We start from the raw sequence: 17,362 nt of genomic DNA, 5'->3' as shown, positions 1-17,362 counted from the left end.
CTAGCTGGTTAATGATAGGGAGTGACACAGCTATACCCCTCCAGCTACAGCCTGCCTAAAGTCAATGAGAGTCTATCCCAGGCTGTCCCAGTTATACAGTGCGGCTCAGTGTCTTTCCGGGCTACGGTAGCCCACACTCACGTGTCACAGCACGGTTTGTAGGGCATCCGGCAGTTTCCCTCGTTCTGCGGGCCGCATGCCTCTCTAACCGCCAGCTCACACGATCAGCCTGTGTCAGGTGTCAGAAGCCTCCGAAGTCTGCCTGCTGCAGCCGCTGGTCTGGCCGCGATTCACTTGTAGCTGCGTACTCCGACAGGCTCTGGGCACTCCCCTTTGTCCGGTTGGCCGTTCCCCATGGTGCCGCCCTCAATTGCCGCCTCCACAATTATGGGGTCACCAGACATGGTGAACCCCTATGGTCACTCCAACCGCACTCTGAGTAGCTGCACGGCAGTCCGGTCAGGCACGGTCACCTCCAGCAGCATCTCCAGTGCGCACCACGCACTGCTCTCTTCACTCCGCACACTCTCTCTCTGCATCCCACGTCACACCGCTCTCCAGCCAATCCCGTCAGGATGCCTAGCAACCAGGTAAAGGACACCAGTCCCCACAGTCACAATTTAATAAGTTTACAAGTGGCACAGAGCACAGTCACAGTATCATAGTCCTTACAGTGGGGAGCCACATGTGCGCATTGTGAGTTCTGTGACGCAGCAGTTTCAGTTCTGCATCTCGCACCGAAAGTGAAAGAGAAAACGTAAAGATCCTCTGACCACGTACTGAGGAAGCAGAAACTTGATAAGGTTCAGAGAGAAGACACAGGACGCAGAGACGGCGAGAATAAAACGAGTGCAATGTGAGTGACGCTGCCTCTATTGTATTACTATTTACTATTATGTGCTTATCACATCTCCACGAAATGTAATTCCGAGTTGTTCGCTCGTTGCCGTTTTTCGCAACACTGCGATTAGGTGGAAAATGCGCATGCGCATGGTACGCAGCACGCATGCCCTAAGTAATTTAACACAAAACTTAGTAGTGTTACTGAAGGTCGAGAGACGTTTTTCTGTCGCTCAAGGGTTCATTGTTTGATTGACAGGAAGTGGGTGTTTCTGGGCGGCGCCGGCAACTCAGCGTTTTTCGGGAGTGTGCTAAAAAACGCAGGCGTGCCAGGGAAAAACGCAGGAGTGCCTGGAGAAATGGGGGAGTGGCTGGCCGAACGCAGGGCGTGTTTGTGACGTCAAACCAGGAACTAAACGGACTGAGGTGATCGCAGTCTAAGAGTAGGTCCGGAGCTACTCAGAAACTGCAGGGAATTATTTAGTAGCTATTCTGCTAATCTTTCGTTCGCTATTCTGCTAAACTAAGATACACTCCCAGAGGGCGGCAGCCTAGCGTGTGCAATGCTGCTAAAAGCAGCTAGCGAGCCAACAACTCGGAATGAGGGCCTAAGTACAGTGACCAACTGCGACACTGAAGAAGGTAGAGCCGGCCTAGAATGCACCCGTAGCTCCAATTCCTCCCAGAGGTTCTTACTTCTCAGTGGGGTTGGGACTCTGAGCTGGCCAGCCTATCTGGGTTCCAGGCTTCTCTGTATACCAGTCCAGCATCATCCTGGAAACATGACATCATGCAGCCTACGATGATTCGCTTTTCAAACACGGGCCCTCATTCCGAGTTGTTCGCTCGCAAGCTGCTTTTAGCAGATTTGCACACGTTAAGCCACCGCCCTCTGGGAGTGAATCTTAGCTTATCAAAATTGCGAACGAAAGATTCGCAATATTGCGAAAAGACTTTTCTGTGCAGTTTCTGAGTAGCTCGAGACTTACTCTTCCAGTGCGATCAGTTCAGTGCTTGTCGTTCCTGGTTTGACGTCACAAACACACCCAGCATTCGCCCAGACACTCCTCCGTTTCTCCAGCCACTCCCGCGTTTTTCCCAGAAACTGTAGCGTTTTTTCAAACACTCCCATAAAACGTCCAGTTTCTGCCCAGAAACACCCACTTCCTGTCAATCACACTACGATCACCAGAACGATGAAAAAGCCGTGAGTAAAATACCTAACTGCATAGCAAATTTACTTGGCGCAGTCGCAGTGCGAACATTGCGCATGCGCAGTTAGCGGAAAATCGCTGCGATGCGAAGAAAATTACAGAGCAAACAACTCGGAATGACCACCACGGTTAGCTCCTTCCAGAAAACCCTTTCGCTAGCAAATGATCTAATCATCGCCCTCTACCTTATTTCTTCATGAACACGTGTCTGCTGCTGGAGCTCACATTATACTTGTGCGTGAGGCGGGGGTGTCTAAATCACTTTGGTCTACATAATGGCCCTCATTCCGAGTTGCTCTTTTGCAAGGCGAATGTAGCAGAGTTACACACGCTAAGCCTACGCCTACTGGGAGTGAATCTTAGCTTCTTAAATGTGCGACCGATGTATTCACAATATTGCGATCACAAACGACTTAGCAGTTTTAGAGTAGCTCCACACTTACTCTGCCTGTGCGATCAGTTCAGTGCTTGTCGGTCCTGGTTGACGTCATAAACACACCCAGCGTTCGCCCAGACACTCCCCCGTTTCTCCGGCCACTCCTGCGTTTTTTCCGGAAACGGTAGCGTTTTCAGCCACACGCCCCTAAAACGCCGTGTTTCCGCCCAGGAACACCCATTTCCTGTCAATCACAATGCGATCGCCGGAGCGATGAAAAAGCCGTGAGTAAAAATACTTTCTTCATAGAAAAAATACTTGGCGCAGTCGCAGTGCGAACATTGCGCATGCGCACTAAGCGGATTCTCACTGCGATGCGATGAAAAACACCGAGCGAACAACTCGGAATGAGGGCCAATGTACATTGAGGAGATTTATAATGTTATTACGGTAATTGTGACAACATTTCACTGAACGGTTAATTCTGCATTGTCTTCTATTCGGCCACTGCGTTGCGTTTGCTGATTTGCCCGCCTACACCTATCCTCAAATGGCAACAAATAGCCCCATTAAATTAGGATGGAGATATACTAAGCCTTGAAAAGTGATACATTTCACGGTGATATAGTACCAGCCAATCAGCTCCTAGCTGCTATGTTACAGGCTGGGTTTGAAAAATGACAGTTAGGAGCTGATTGTTTGGTACGTAATCACCATGAAATGTATCACTTTTCAAGGCTTAGTACATCTGTCCCAATGCACAAGTACCCTGCATCGGCGAGGTGCGGTGAGATCAGTGGCTATGGAGGCACTGGCTAGAATCAGATGATACTTTTAAGTTATTCTAATCATTTTTATAGACAAATCTCTGCAGAGTACCGGAGTATAATAGGTGAGGCACTGCCTCTCCTGCCTCCTCTGCCTCCCCTGCTACCCCTGCCTCCTCTGCCTCCCCTGACCACGTCACTGCCCTGGAGACTGGCACTGGCATTGGGTGAAGTTGCTGTGTGCAGAAAGACTGAGTACTGACTCAAATGAGCCGTGTCACGCTTCCCGACACACTTCTGCAACTTTATACCAATTTATTTGGAACAAAAATACTAACACACTATGGGGGTAATTCCAAGTTGATCGCAGCAGGAATTTAGTTAGCAATTGGGCAAAACCATGGCCCTCATTCCGAGTTGTTCGCTCGCAAGGCGATTTTAGCAGAGTTACACACGCTAAGCCACCGCCTACTGGGAGTGAATCTTAGCTTCTTAAAATTGCGAACGATGTATTCGCAATATTGCGATTAGCACACTTCTTAGCAGTTTCTGAGTAGCTCCACACTTACTCGGCATCTGCGATCAGTTCAGTGCTTGTCGTTCCTGGTTTGACGTCACAAACACACCCAGCGTTCGCCCAGACACTCCCCCGTTTCTCCAGCCACTCCTGCGTTTTTCCCAGAAACGGTAGCGTTTTTATCCACACGCCCATAAAACGCTGTGTTTCCGCCCAGTAACACCCATTTCCTGTCAATCACATTACGATCACCAGAACGATGAAAAAGCCGTTAGTAAAATTCCTAACTGCATAGCAAATTTACTTGGCGCAGTCGCAGTGCGGATATTGCGCATGCGCATTAAGCGGAAAATCATTGCGATGCGAAGAAATTTACAGAGCGAACGACTCGGAATAAGGGCCCATGTGCACTGCAGGGGAGGCAGATTTAACATGTGCAGAGAGAGTTAGATTTGGGTGGGTTATTTTATTTCTGTGCAGGGTAAATACTGGCTGCTTTATTTTTACACTGCAAATTAGATTGCAGATTGAACTCACCCCACCCAAATCTATCTCTCTCTGCACATGTTATATCTGCCCCCCCTGCAGTGCACATGGTTTTGCCCAATTGCTAACTAAATTCCTGCTGCGATCAACTTGTAATTACCCCCTATAAGCGACTTTGTATGTGGTGTGACTATGAGGCTACATCTCGGATAGGATGTGTTAGCTACGGCGGAGCGTCTCTGTCTCGCCATGCGTCTCGCACCGCATAGTATAGTAGTGTATAGAAGGTGTATGAGGAGGACACATCTGTAATGTATCGTTTCATAGACTGTCAGGGGTAATGTACAGTGATCAGACACAGGGTAACTATAGCTGTAATTATCTCTCATTTCTCTCCAGCTATGGAATAATGGAGAGATGCATCTACGTCTGTCTACTGTGCTGCACTCTGGGGACACAGGTAGGTACATTTCCTAAGGCAGACCTACCCCACATCCCGTGTACAGATAAAATGCACAACACAAACATGAATGAGAGTGCAATATATTCTGGGGATTGGACCCATTGGGTAATGTCATCTTTAGATGGCATTACTAAATAGAAGCCTGCGGACTTATTTCCCCATCCCTCCCAGCGTGTGAATCACATGATGCATGTGCTGAATGACTCAGAAATTCAGTGTTTGCAAAGGACAGATCTTACCAGGAGAGCGGCCCTTTGCTGAACTCTTCATAAATACAATGTTAGTGTGCACCAACCAGGGGCGTCTCTAGAGAGGAAGGGGACCCGTGTGCAGACTCAGTGTGTGGATCCCCTCCTCTCCCGTAGCCGTTGCGCCGCTGCTAGCGCACTGACCACTAGAGACTCTGGCACAGTGTCAGAGTCTACAGCGCATGCGCAGGACTCCGAAAAAAATGGCCTCCGCGCAATTTTTCAGGAGTCCTGCTGTATGCGCTGTAGACTCTGACACTGTGCCAGAGTCTCTAGTGGTCAGTGCGCTAGCAGCGGCGCGACGGATATGGGAGAGGAGGGGGCCCACGCGCGGTCAGCGATGGACTGCGGAAAGGTAAGTATAGGAGAAATGGGTGCAGTATGTGCGGTGTGGAGCTCCCCAGGACTCTGCACCCATTATAGAAACGCCAATGACGCCATTATGGATTGGGATGAGTAGTGGGATGCACCCCGTCCTACAGTAGCTGTCTATCTAGGCAGAGGTCCTAAACATGAGACTATATAACCATCATACTGTATTCATGGGGGATGTTAGGAGAACGGCTCTGAAGGGGCCTGAACTACAGTATAATGTTAGTACATTGCCAGCACATGAAAATTCAGCTTGTGTAAAACTTGTCACACGGATCACAACTGGTGCCCATATTGTTAGAAGAGCGCATCATACACTGTACTGACGCCCTATTGCCCTGGGAGAGGCGGATCAGGGTGTTCTGGTGTCCGTGCCGTGCTGGCAGCGGGCTGATTCTGAGCCACACGCAGATGGCTATACGGCTGCAAATAGTAAACTGTAGCGCGCTGCGAATGCTTTATGCATTGTACAGAGCTCTGGGCCTAATTCTGAGTTGATCGCAGCATCAAGTTTGTTAGCAATTGGGCAAAACCATGAGCACTGCAGGGGGGACAGATGTAACATGTGCAGAGAGAGTAAGATTTGGGTGGGGTGTGCTAAACGGAAATCTAAATTGCAGTGTAAAAATAAAGCAGCCAGTATTTACCCTGCACAGAAACAAAATAACCCACCCAAATCTAACTCTCTCTGCACATGTTATATCTGCCCCCCCTGCAGTGCACATGGGCCCTCATTCTGAGTTGTTCGCTCGCAAGCTGCTTTTAGCAGCATTGTGCACGCTAAGCCGCCGCCTACTGGGAGTGAATCTTAGCTTATCAAAATTGCGAACGATTAGCAGATTTGCGAATAGACACTTCTTAGCAGTTTCTGAGTAGCTCCAGACTTACTCGGCATCTGCGATCAGCTCTTTGGTTGTCGTTCCTGGTTTGACGTCACAAACACACCCAGCGTTAGTCCAGACACTCCTCCGTTTCTCCAGCCACTCCCGCATTTTTCCCAGAAACGGCAGCGTTTTTGCGCACAGACCCATAAAATGGCCAGCTTCCGCTCAGAAACACCCACTTCCTGTCAATCACATTACGATCACCAGAACAAAGAAAAACCTCGTAATGCCGTGAGTAAAATACCTAACTGCATAGCAAATTTACTTGGCGCAGTCGCACTGCGGACATTGCGCATGCGCATTAGCGACTAATCGCTCCGTTGCGAGAATAAAATACAGAGCGAACAAATTTTCTGCTGCGATCAACTTGGAATTACCCCCTCTGTCCGATCCTGAGCAGGACAGATATTGGAGGTCATTCCGACCCGCTCGCTAGCTTTTTTTAGCAGCCGTGCAAACGCTATGCCGCCGCCCACTGGGAGTGTATTTTAGCTTAGCAAGCGAACGAAAGGATCGCAGAGCGGCTACAAAATAATTTTGCACAGTTTCAGAGTAGCTTCAGACCTACTCAGCGCTTGCGATGACTGCAGACTGTTCAGGTCCTGTTTTGACATCACACACCCGCCTGGCGTTCGGCCAGCCACGCCTGTGTTTTTCCTGGCACACCTGCGTTTTTCCGAACACTCCCTGAAAACGGTCAGTTGACACCCAGAAACGCCCTCTTCCTGTCAATCACTCTGCGGCCAGCAGTCCGACTGAAAAGCTTCGCTAGACCCTGTGTGAAACTACATCGTTCTTTGTAATAGTATGACGCGCGTGCACATTGCGCCGCATACGCATGTGCAGAAGTGCCGATTTTTTCCTGATCGCTGCACAGCGAACGAAAGCAGCTAGCGAAAAATTCAGAATAACCCCCATTGTTCGGATCTCTTTTTGCATGAAATGGGTGTTTCTGGGTGGCAATGCTGCAGCCGCATGCCAGAGATGAATCCGGCTGGAGTGTCAGGGGTGAGCGTGGGTGTATAGTGCTGAGCTATTTGCAGTCATATGTATGGGAAGGGACGCCGGTGCCTGATGGTTCTCCTGCAGCCAGGACAGGGCCAATGTAAGCGCCAGTACTTATGTTTCCGGTTGCGGCTGTTGATGGAGAAACGGTGGGAGGAGCAGATTCCTGCCTGACTCTGCGCAGATCATCACATAAGCCCTACAGATACTCACGTTACCATAAGGTAGTAAGATTGGCTTCCACAGCATCACGGACATGCAGCCACATTGCGGCCAGCTCAGAATAAGCCCCATGCTTCTATTACTCACTTACCTGTAGAGAGCTGCGGCTTGGTTTTCCTTAAATACAAACACTCCCGAACTTAGGGGTTCCAAGTCGAATTGAGTCCTAGTTTGGAAGCCGTCTCAGCTCGGGTCTGTTGTCAGTTCGGAACTCGGATTATAAAACTACACTTGGGTTTTGGATTGCACGTAAACAGGTCTAAATTACATGATTTTAGCAATTTTTATTGATTTTTGCAGATTTTAGAGGGATCCAAAACCAAACCGAAAACCAAATCTGTGCTAAAATACATAAGGATGTTTTTTCCAAAATCAAAACCAAACCATGATAATGAATTAGAACCTAAACATGGGTGTCTGTGCACATCACTACTTACACATATCTGTAAGATATTGGATGGTGCACATCTCTACTTACACATATCTGTAATATATTGGATGGTGCACATCTCTACTTACACATATCTGTAAGATATTGGATGGTGCACATCTCTACTTACACATATCTGTAAGATATTGGATGGTGCACATCTCTACTTACACATATCTGTAAGATATTGAATGGTGCACATCTCTACTTCCACATATCTGTAAGATATTGGATGGTGCACATCTCTACATACACATATCTGTAAGATATTGGATGGTGCACATCTCTACTTACACATATCTGTAAGATATTGGTGGTCATTCCGAGTTGTTCGCTCGCTAGCTGCTGTTAGCAACATTGCACACGCTAGGCCGCCGCCCTCTGGGAGTGTATCTTAGCTTAGCAGAATAGCAATTCTGCTATTAAGTATTTCCTTGCAGTTTCTGTGTAGCTCCAGACCTACTCACAGTGGGGGTAATTATGAGTTGATCGCAGCAGCAAGTTTGTTAGCAAATGGTCAAAACCATGGCCCTCATTCCGAGTTGATCGGTCGCAAGGCGATTTTAGCAGAGTTACACACGCTAAGCCGCCGCCTACTGCGAGTGAATCTTAGCTTCTTAAAATTGCGAACAATGTATTCGCAATATTGCGATTACAAACAACTTAGCAGTTTCAGAGTAGCATCTGACTTACTCGGCATCTGCGATCAGTTCAGTGCTTGTCGTTCCTGGTTTGACGTCACAAACACACCCAGCGTTCGCCCAGACACTCCCCCGTTTCTCCGGCCACTCCTGCGTTTTTACTGGAAACGGTAGCGTTTTTATCCACACGCCCCTAAAACGCCGTGTTTCCGCCCAGTAACACCCATTTCCTGTCAATCACACTACGATCGCCGGAGCGATGAAAAAGCCGTGAGTAAAAATACTAACTTCATTGTAAAAATACTTGGCGCAGTCGCAGTGCGAATATTGCGCATGCGTACTAAGCGGATTTTCACTGCGATGCGATGAAAAATACAGAGCGAACGACTCGGAATGAGGGCCCATGTGCACTGGAGGCGGGGCAGATATAGCATTTGCAGAGAGAGTTAGATTTGGGTGGGTTATATTGTTTCTGTGCAGGGTAAATACTGGCTGCTTTATTTCTACACTACAATTTAGATTGCAGATTGAACACAGCACACCCAAATCTAACTCTCTCTGCACATGTTATATCTGCACCCCCCCTGCAGTGCAAATGGTTTTGCCCAATTGCTAACAAAATTGCTGCTGCGATCAACTCAGAATTAGGCCCAGATTGCGATCAGCTCAGTCCGTTTAGTTCCTGGTTTGACGTCACAAACACGCCCTGTGTTCGGCCAGCCACTCCCCCATTTCTCCAGACACTCCCGCGTTTTTCCTTGACAAGCCTGCGTTTTTTAGTGCACTCCCGGAAAATTCTCAGTTACCACCCAGAAACGCCCCTTTCCTGTCAGTCATTCACCGATCAGCAGTGCGACTGAAAATCGCTGCTGGAACACAAGCAAATCTACTACGTTTTGTGTTAAATAACTTAGCGCATGTGCTCTGCGTACCTTGCGCATGTGCATTTAGCAACAAATAGCAGCATAGCGAAAATCGTCAACAAGCGAACAACTCCGAATGACCACCTTTGGGTGGTGCACATCAATACTTACACATATCTGTAAAATATTGGGTGGTGCACATCTCTACTTACACGTATCTGTAAGATGTTGGATGCTACACAGCTCTACTTACACGTATCTGTAAGATATTGGGTGGTGCACATCACTACTTACACGTATCTGTAAGATATTGGATGGTGCACATCTCTACTTACACAGATCTGTAAGATATTGGATGGTGCACATCACTTCTTACAAATATCTGTAAGATATTAAGTGGTGCACATCACTACTTACACGTATCTGTGAGATTTTGGGTGGTGCACATAACTACTTACACATATCTGTAAGATATTGGCTGGTGCACATCACCACTTACACGTACTGTATCTGTAAGATATTGGGTGGTGCACATCTCTACTTGCACGTATCTGTAAGATATTGGGTGGTGTACATCACTACTTACACGTATCTGTGAGATATTGGGTGGTGCACAACTCTACATACACATATCGGTAAAATATTGGGTGGTGTACATCACTACTTGCATGTATCTGTAAGATATTGGCTGGTGCACATCACTACTTACACGTACTGTATCTGTAAGATATTGGGTGGTGCACATATCTACTTGCACGTATCTGTAAGATATTGGGTGGTGCACATCTCTACTTACACATATCTGTAAGATATTAGTAGTGCACATCTCTACTTACACGTATCTGTAAGATATTGGGTGGTGCACATCTTTACTTACACATATCTGTGAGATATTGGGTGGTACACCTTTGTGCTTATCATAGGACTGGAGAACATAGCTGAGGTAATGATAATGACTGGCACAGTTGTGCACGTAATCTACAACCACACTAGATTTTAGCTTAAGGACACTGTACATTGCACATTCAGCAAGACATTGCCCACTCTGGTGTCCCTGCAGGTTTCTGGCATCCGTCTAAGCATGTTTAGCAACTCCTTTGATGACCAGTATGAGGGCTGCACAGAGGAGATGGAGGATGAAGTCATAACCAATCTGCTTACTAAAGAAAAATGCGCTGATGCAGAATTTAGCAGCACTTGGGACCAAGCAGCGCTGAGATGGAAGAAAATGAGACTGAGCGTACCCAGTGGTTTCCGTGACGAATACGGCATCGCAATTATGGCCTATACCAACATTGACAGCCATGTTTTCTCCAACTTCAACCAAGCCGTGAGGAATTACCAGAATTCCTTCTCATTTAGATACCATTCTCTGCACTTCTTCCTCACGCAGGGAGTCAAGCTCCTGAGGTCCAGCTGTTGGGGGGGGTCGTGGACCGTATACCGAGGGTTGAACATGACTCATATAGATCCTAGCGATAAAGGAGAAAAGATCCGACTTGGACAGTTTTCCTCTTCCTCCATCAACAGGACAGTGGCGGAGAGTTTCGGGAATGATTCATTCTTCACCATGTCCACCTGCTTTGGCGTCAAAGTAAAAAGATTTTCCTATAAACCAGAACAGGAGGAGATTCTGATACCTGTGGACGAGGTGTTCGAAATGACCAACTTTACCGTGGTGGGAAGTGAGCGCAGATTTGTTCTTAAAACTACGAACCAGAGATGTCACTACTACAACTGTGATTACCTGCGGAAAGGTGAGAAACGCACAGCAGCGAATGGGTCTGAATGACCCCCATAGCGATTTGTTATAGGGGGTATGTCCAGGGATAATGTGACTGCTTCTAGGTGCACAGCAGATGATATAACTTTATTTAAAAACTTATGGGCTCATTTATCATTGAGTGATAGATTTCACTGTGAGTGATAAATTACACTGATCAATCAGTTCCTAAAGGAGATTTCTCAAACACAGTCTGTAACGTGGCAGTTAGGAGCTGATTGGCTGGTGCAATTTATCACTCACAGTGAAATCTATCACTCATTGATAAATGAGCCCATAAACCGGCTAAGAAACTAGACCTTAATGAAGGGGCACATATTAGACAGAGTGGGCCATAAATACGGAACAGCTTTGTTTTTACACTGCAACTTACATCTGTACGTACAATGTAGCCACAATCGCTGTGGCCGCGCCTAGTCACACCCGTGACTGCGTTGCCGTGATTCATTGCAGTGCAGGGTCGCTGGTGCGAAAAAGCGTGGCCAGGCGCAGCTCGGCGTTGTTGCAGTGTGTGCGCACTTATCGTGGCACTGATGAGCCTGGCTACATCTGTATGCTGTGTTCTGCTTGTACCGTGGTACCCTGCTCAGCTGGGTAGCACATCGGGGAGGGAGAGCACCTCTCCAGCCCGGCGCCTCTCTGCTGAGCGGGTTGCTCCGGCCTTGCTGTCAGCGCCTTCTACGTGTCCCCAGCCTAGGCTGTGGTGAGTATAGGGAGGCAGCAGCAATCGCAGTGAACGCGTCCCCCTCCTGATCTGCTCCAGACTGGGGTGCACAGCTGCGTGCCCCTGTGGAACATGCAGCGTTGCTTTGTGATGACACAAATACTGTTTTTAATTGCATTTTCTGTAAGGAGTTGTGGCCACACCCCCTTACTTCAGGCCACGCCCCATTACTTGGGACCAGACGTACTGTCTATAGCCATGCTAGTACACCGCGCACCCTGCAGCCACTATAGATCTGCCCGCGTGCTGAATGTTCAGTTACAGTAGATCACTTATAAAGTAGCTGGGGGCAAATCAGCATGAACTAGAAGTGCGGCTGACTTCTGCGCATGCACCCACGCAGTCTAAGTCCCGGGGACAGGGCATCCCCGCTGTGTTTTGGGGGTGTTGTTTCGGCATTAGGGGCCACGGTCCGGACAACAGAAGGCGTGTCCGGACCATTTTTGGGGCAGGCCACTGCGGCTGCATGATGTCACACGCAGCCGCAGTGACCCGAAATAAGGAGGCCTGGCGACTGCCTTCACAGCTAGGCTACGAAGGCAGGGGGCTACACTTACGGAGGGGTGGGAGAATTCGGCATGCGGGGGGGCCTTGCCCTGTTCTCCCCCCCCCCCCCCCCCGCATGCTAGAGAGATGAGTACAACTCCAACTCGTGCTGAATCAAGGCCACTACCCCTTCCCTGTGCCCCCACCAGCCCAACTATACCCCATGTTGTGATGTCATAATACAACTTATCATTTCCCCCTACAGGTGGAAAGTCCAGTCATTGTGTGGAGAGCGGAGGTGAGTGGAAAGTCTCTGTTACATTACTGACACTTACTATTATTTTCTATTATTATATAACACAGTACAAATACTCGCATAGGGGCAGAGGGGGGGGGGGAGGGGCAGGCCCAATTCAGAGGCGGCACAGCATGTTTTCAGAGATCATTCGCTACTTTGCAGAGCAGCGGGTGATCACACGCTCTTCCAACTGTGACCTGCGGGTGGGACAGTGTCTGATTTACCGGGACTGTCCCGCTAGAATCGGGACACTTGGGAGGTATGCACCTGCAGTGCAGCCAGAGCCGGCCTTAGGCATAGGCAAAGTAGGCAAATGCCTAGGGCATTTGGTATGTTTAGGGGCACCAGTAGCTTCTGATGATTAAAATGATATGCAGCATGCCTATAGTATATTCTGTGTGTGACTGCAGCTGTATCTGCATACGAAATGCTACGTTGCAGTGTATTCCTGGAAATCACTGTAATTTAGCATTTCACATGCAGATACAGCCGCAGTCGCACACAGAATATAAGCATGCTGCATATTATTTTAATCAGCAGAAGCTGCTTGTGCATCCTAGCCACATAGTAATGCAAATAAGATGCATTTTCATAAACAAAAGGCGCAGTGGCGCACCCAGGGGGTCTTTTTTTTTAGCTGCATGAGTATTATTAATGACTGTCTAGCGTCCTCTGCAGCCTGTTGTCTTCCTGGAATTACGCGTCTAGTTTCTCTTCGTGGAGAGGACCTTTGCTTTGCGGTGCGCGATGACGTCATCGCGCACCGCACAGCGTTTCAGCAGCGCTACTCTGAACAGGGGGCGTAACTGACCACGCCCCCTGCACGGAACCACGCCCCCTACTTCCCGCCCGGGTCGCAAACAGCGCTGGAACCGGCCCTGTTTTGGCACCCTATAATGACGTTATTTTATACACAGTGCCTGAACACACACCAGTTGGAACTTGTATCTACTCGTAATATGGAAGTTTAGGGGAGGTTCGGTTTCTAGGAAACCACTGCTCATCTCTAGTTTATTTTACTAGAAAGAAACTGTAACTTTATATTAAGCAAATGTTCTCTTTATTTTTAGTTACAAGGATAACATCACCATTGTCTGTCAAAGCCCTTCTGCTTTCTGGTTTCATCATCTTCACCAGCGACATTCTGTGACGAGAAGCTGACAATCCGGGATTATTCAGTTATTACTGGACTTTCTTTCACTGCGAGGAGAAGTTCAGTGGCGCCATACAGCAGCTCTAGACTCTATATAGACACTTTATAAAGGGACATGTCACATAGTTAATGAGTAACATAGTAACATAGTTAATGAAGTTGAAAAAAAAACAAATTGTCCAACGAGTTCAACCTGTATTATAAAAACTATAATTTATGCTCTAAAATTTTCTTCCTTTAAATGCTATATCCACGGATATTTCTTTCCGCTAGGAATTTATCTAATCCATTTTTAAACATATTGACTGAGTCCACTAATACTCCCTTCTCTGGCAGAGAATTCCAAATCCTTACTGCCCTTACTGTGAAGAACCCTTTCCTATGTTCTATATGAATTTTTCTCTCTTATAACCTCTGAGCATGTTTGGGTGTCCAGTGTAATGATTTTTTGATAAACAAATCGTTTGATAAGTCCCGGTATTGTCCCTATATGTATTTATAATATTAATAATATCCCCTCTCAGTCGCCTCTTTTCCAGTGTGAACATATCTAACCTTTTAAGTCTTTCCTCATAATCCAGTGCCTCTAACCCCATAACCAGTTTGGTGGCTCGCCTCTGAACCTTTTCGAGTTCCAAGATATCTTTTTTATAGTGAGGTGCCCAGAACTGTACACAATATTCCAGGTGTGGCCTGTCACACGCCAGAGGCGGCGTTCGCCGCGCTTAACCCTGCATGCCTGCTGGTCTGTGTTGCGGCCCCCGCCTTCAATGGTCCACGGGCTCCGACGTCTGGCTGGCGCGGCTCCCGGTGGTTCCCCGGGGCAGGGGTGCCGCCATGACACCCGGCATCACGTGGGCAGGGAGCAGGTGACATCATCAGACTGTTCCGCCAATCCAGCCGAGGCGAGAGATTCAAGTCAGACGCCGGGCAGAGCCTCGGCGCCTGAGTATCGTCTTTTCTCCTGAAGTGGATGCCAGTGCTCTTGTTCCCGACGAATCTCTCTGCAGTTGTACTCCAGTGTCTCCGGCATTTCCAGGTGCCAGTTGCGGCTCAGTTCCCAGTGTACCCATCGGCTGGTGTGTTCCTCTGCGGTCCAGCCACCAGTGCTTCTTGGAGTCAGCGTGGGCTGCGGGCTAAATGCTGCTCTCAAGTTCTACAAGTCATCAGTGTCTTTAATCACCGCTCTCAAGTTCTACAAGTCATCAGTGTCTTTAATCACCGCTCTCAAGTTCTACAAGTCATCAGTGTCTTTAAACACCGCTCTCAAGTTCTACAAGTCATCAGTGTCTTTAACCACCGCTCTCAAGTTGTGCAAATCATCAGTGTCTTTAATCACCGCTCTCAAATTCTACAAACCATTCGTGTCTTTAAAAAACACTGCTCACAAGTTCTTCAGTCTCCAGTATCTTTTAATACCACTCACAAGCTCTTCAATAATCAACATCTTTAAAACAACGTTCTCAGTGTCTTTCGTCGTCACCTACGAGTACTTCATTTGTTAACATCTTTTGACATTGCTTACAAGTTCTTCTATAGGCCTGGACATTCCCCCCATACGTTCCTTCTCTGCTATGTGACATTGTGTTGCTCCCTTCCTGCAATAAAGTTCTTCAATATTTTCACCAAGCTTTACTGTCAGAGTCCTGTATGAGGAAGACCTATATCAGGCCATCACTGTTCCGACCCAACTGTGGTTCCTCTTCCCTACCATCGGGAGAACCCCCGAGTTCACAACACCCCCAGCCTAGGTCAGTGACATGGCCGCACCAATGATTTACACAGTGGCAGCATCACACTCTCATCCCTTGTCTCCTGTCCCCGTTTTATGCATGATAACACCTTATTTGCCTTTAATGCTGCACTTTGACATTGCATACTGCTACTAAGTCTATTATCAATGAGCACACCCAAAATCTTTTACAACTACCGTTATCCCTACATTTTCCCCATTTAGTTTATAGTCTGCCTGATTGTTCTTAGTCCCATAGTGCATAACTTTACATTTGTCTATATTGAACCTCATTCTCCATTTATCCGCCCAGACCTCAAGTCTAGATAAGTCATTCCATAAAACTCAGCATCCTTGTCTGAATTAATTACTCTACTAGTTTAGTATCATCAGCGAACACTGACACTGTGCTTTCCAGTCCCACTCCTAGGTCATTAATGAATATGTTAAACAGCAATGGCCCGAGTACTGAGCCCTGCGGTATTCCACTAAGCACTGAGGCCCATTCAGAGTACATCCCATTAATCCCCACTCGCTGTTCCCTGTTATCCAACCAATTACTCACCCAAGTACAAATAGTGTTTCCTAGACCAAGCTCTCTTAATTTGAAAATTAGTCTCTTATGAGGCACTGTGTCAATGGCCTTAGCAAAATCCAAAAAAAACACATCCACTGTTTTACCCCGATCAATGTGACAGACAGGATCGTACACGCAGTGGTGACGCAGTACGTGGGGTCACTGATCAGCGTCATGTGACTAGCTAAGCAGCTAAGGCATTGTTGGGGACCACTATAATTTAGTATGCAGTTTTGCTTTAAATACAGATATATATTTTTTTTAAAGCTCACATTGACCTTATATAGGAGAGATACAAGAGGTGAACAACAGGGGAACATAGCTGATCAGACAGAACTAAATGTATAAACCCGCTATCAGCACATTTTCTCTAATGTACCACAAATAAAATACACTTAACACTCTAAATTAAAATAAAGACCAGGAGAAGTAAGTATGGAGAATCGAGATGATTTATTAACTATAGCTTCATAAATTCTGACTACTGATTTATTGTAAATCTTTGAAATAACGTTAAACTTGTGATGTCCAAGTGACTCAATAGAATCGAGGGCCAAGAACATACAGATGGTGCCCTAAAGCACAAGCAAGGTCCAGGGTGCTACTCAATCACCAATATCTGTTTTAGAGAAAAGATCTGTGGTTGTGTGGACTAGATGGCGCTACCTTTCAAGTGGTGAAGGTGATACGGAGGGGAAAAAGCCGTTATACATAGCTTATAGTTGATGTCTGAAGAGTTCTGCCTCTGGCGATCGGACAGGATGCTCCAGCGTGCGTAAAAAGTATATATAGAATATAATGTGTAGTAGAGTCTTTTTAACAAGTGATAGATAGATAGATAGATAGATAGATAGATAGATAGATAGATAGATAGATAGATAGATAGATAGTTAGATAGATAGATACATAATTGTCCACAGGTACTATGGTAATGTTAGTGACTTTACACTCGTGATATGAGTGGTCAATTAGGGACGTAAATCTCAAACAATAGAAGGCTGGCATAGACACACCTTACTTACACAAACAACGGTATGAGAAAACCCATAAAGGTATCTCTCTGGATCCTAGCCGGACTATGTGGACAAATAGTGCAGGGATTTCAAGGACAAGATATTCTTGATATATAGTGGGTAGGTAATTGCGTACCTAATACTCACAATGAAAGCTGATATGATCCTCATGTAGCGGTTTCTTTGAACGGCGAGCAAACTGCATTGATCCTCTCACACTGGTGCGATGATTCAATCGGACACTCAGAAATATGTGAAAGAATATGAC

The 17,362-nt window shown here is 47.0% G+C and overlaps 1 protein-coding gene across 1 annotated transcript; it reads left to right on the top strand.

Annotated features, from left to right (window-relative positions):
• The first annotated feature begins 220 nt into the window (after positions 1 to 220).
• On the top strand, positions 221 to 15,394 carry LOC134983065 (ecto-ADP-ribosyltransferase 5-like). Its single transcript, XM_063948764.1, has 5 exons — positions 221 to 856; positions 4,600 to 4,660; positions 10,389 to 11,085; positions 12,587 to 12,619; positions 13,690 to 15,394. The coding sequence occupies exons 2-5, from the start codon at positions 4,610 to 4,612 to the stop codon at positions 13,767 to 13,769; spliced, it is 861 nt and encodes a 286-aa protein (XP_063804834.1). The 5' UTR covers positions 221 to 856; positions 4,600 to 4,609; the 3' UTR covers positions 13,770 to 15,394.
• Positions 15,395 to 17,362: the final 1,968 nt, after the last annotated feature.

This window comes from Pseudophryne corroboree, assembly GCF_028390025.1.
Source record: "Pseudophryne corroboree isolate aPseCor3 chromosome 2 unlocalized genomic scaffold, aPseCor3.hap2 SUPER_2_unloc_4, whole genome shotgun sequence".
NCBI lineage: Eukaryota > Metazoa > Chordata > Amphibia > Anura > Myobatrachidae > Pseudophryne > Pseudophryne corroboree.
Note: the sequence above shows the minus strand (reverse complement) of the source record. Positions and strands in the feature narration are given on the sequence as shown.

Bases quoted from the DNA above. Each gene is read 5' to 3' on its own strand.
- LOC134983065 (XM_063948764.1), top strand. From the start codon at position 4,610: ATGGAGAGATGCATCTACGTCTGTCTACTGTGCTGCACTCTGGGGACA. The intron at 4,661-10,388 runs GTAGGTACATTT...GTGTCCCTGCAG, and splicing joins GCTGCACTCTGGGGACACAG to GTTTCTGGCATCCGTCTAAG. The intron at 11,086-12,586 runs GTGAGAAACGCA...TTCCCCCTACAG, and splicing joins CTGTGATTACCTGCGGAAAG to GTGGAAAGTCCAGTCATTGT.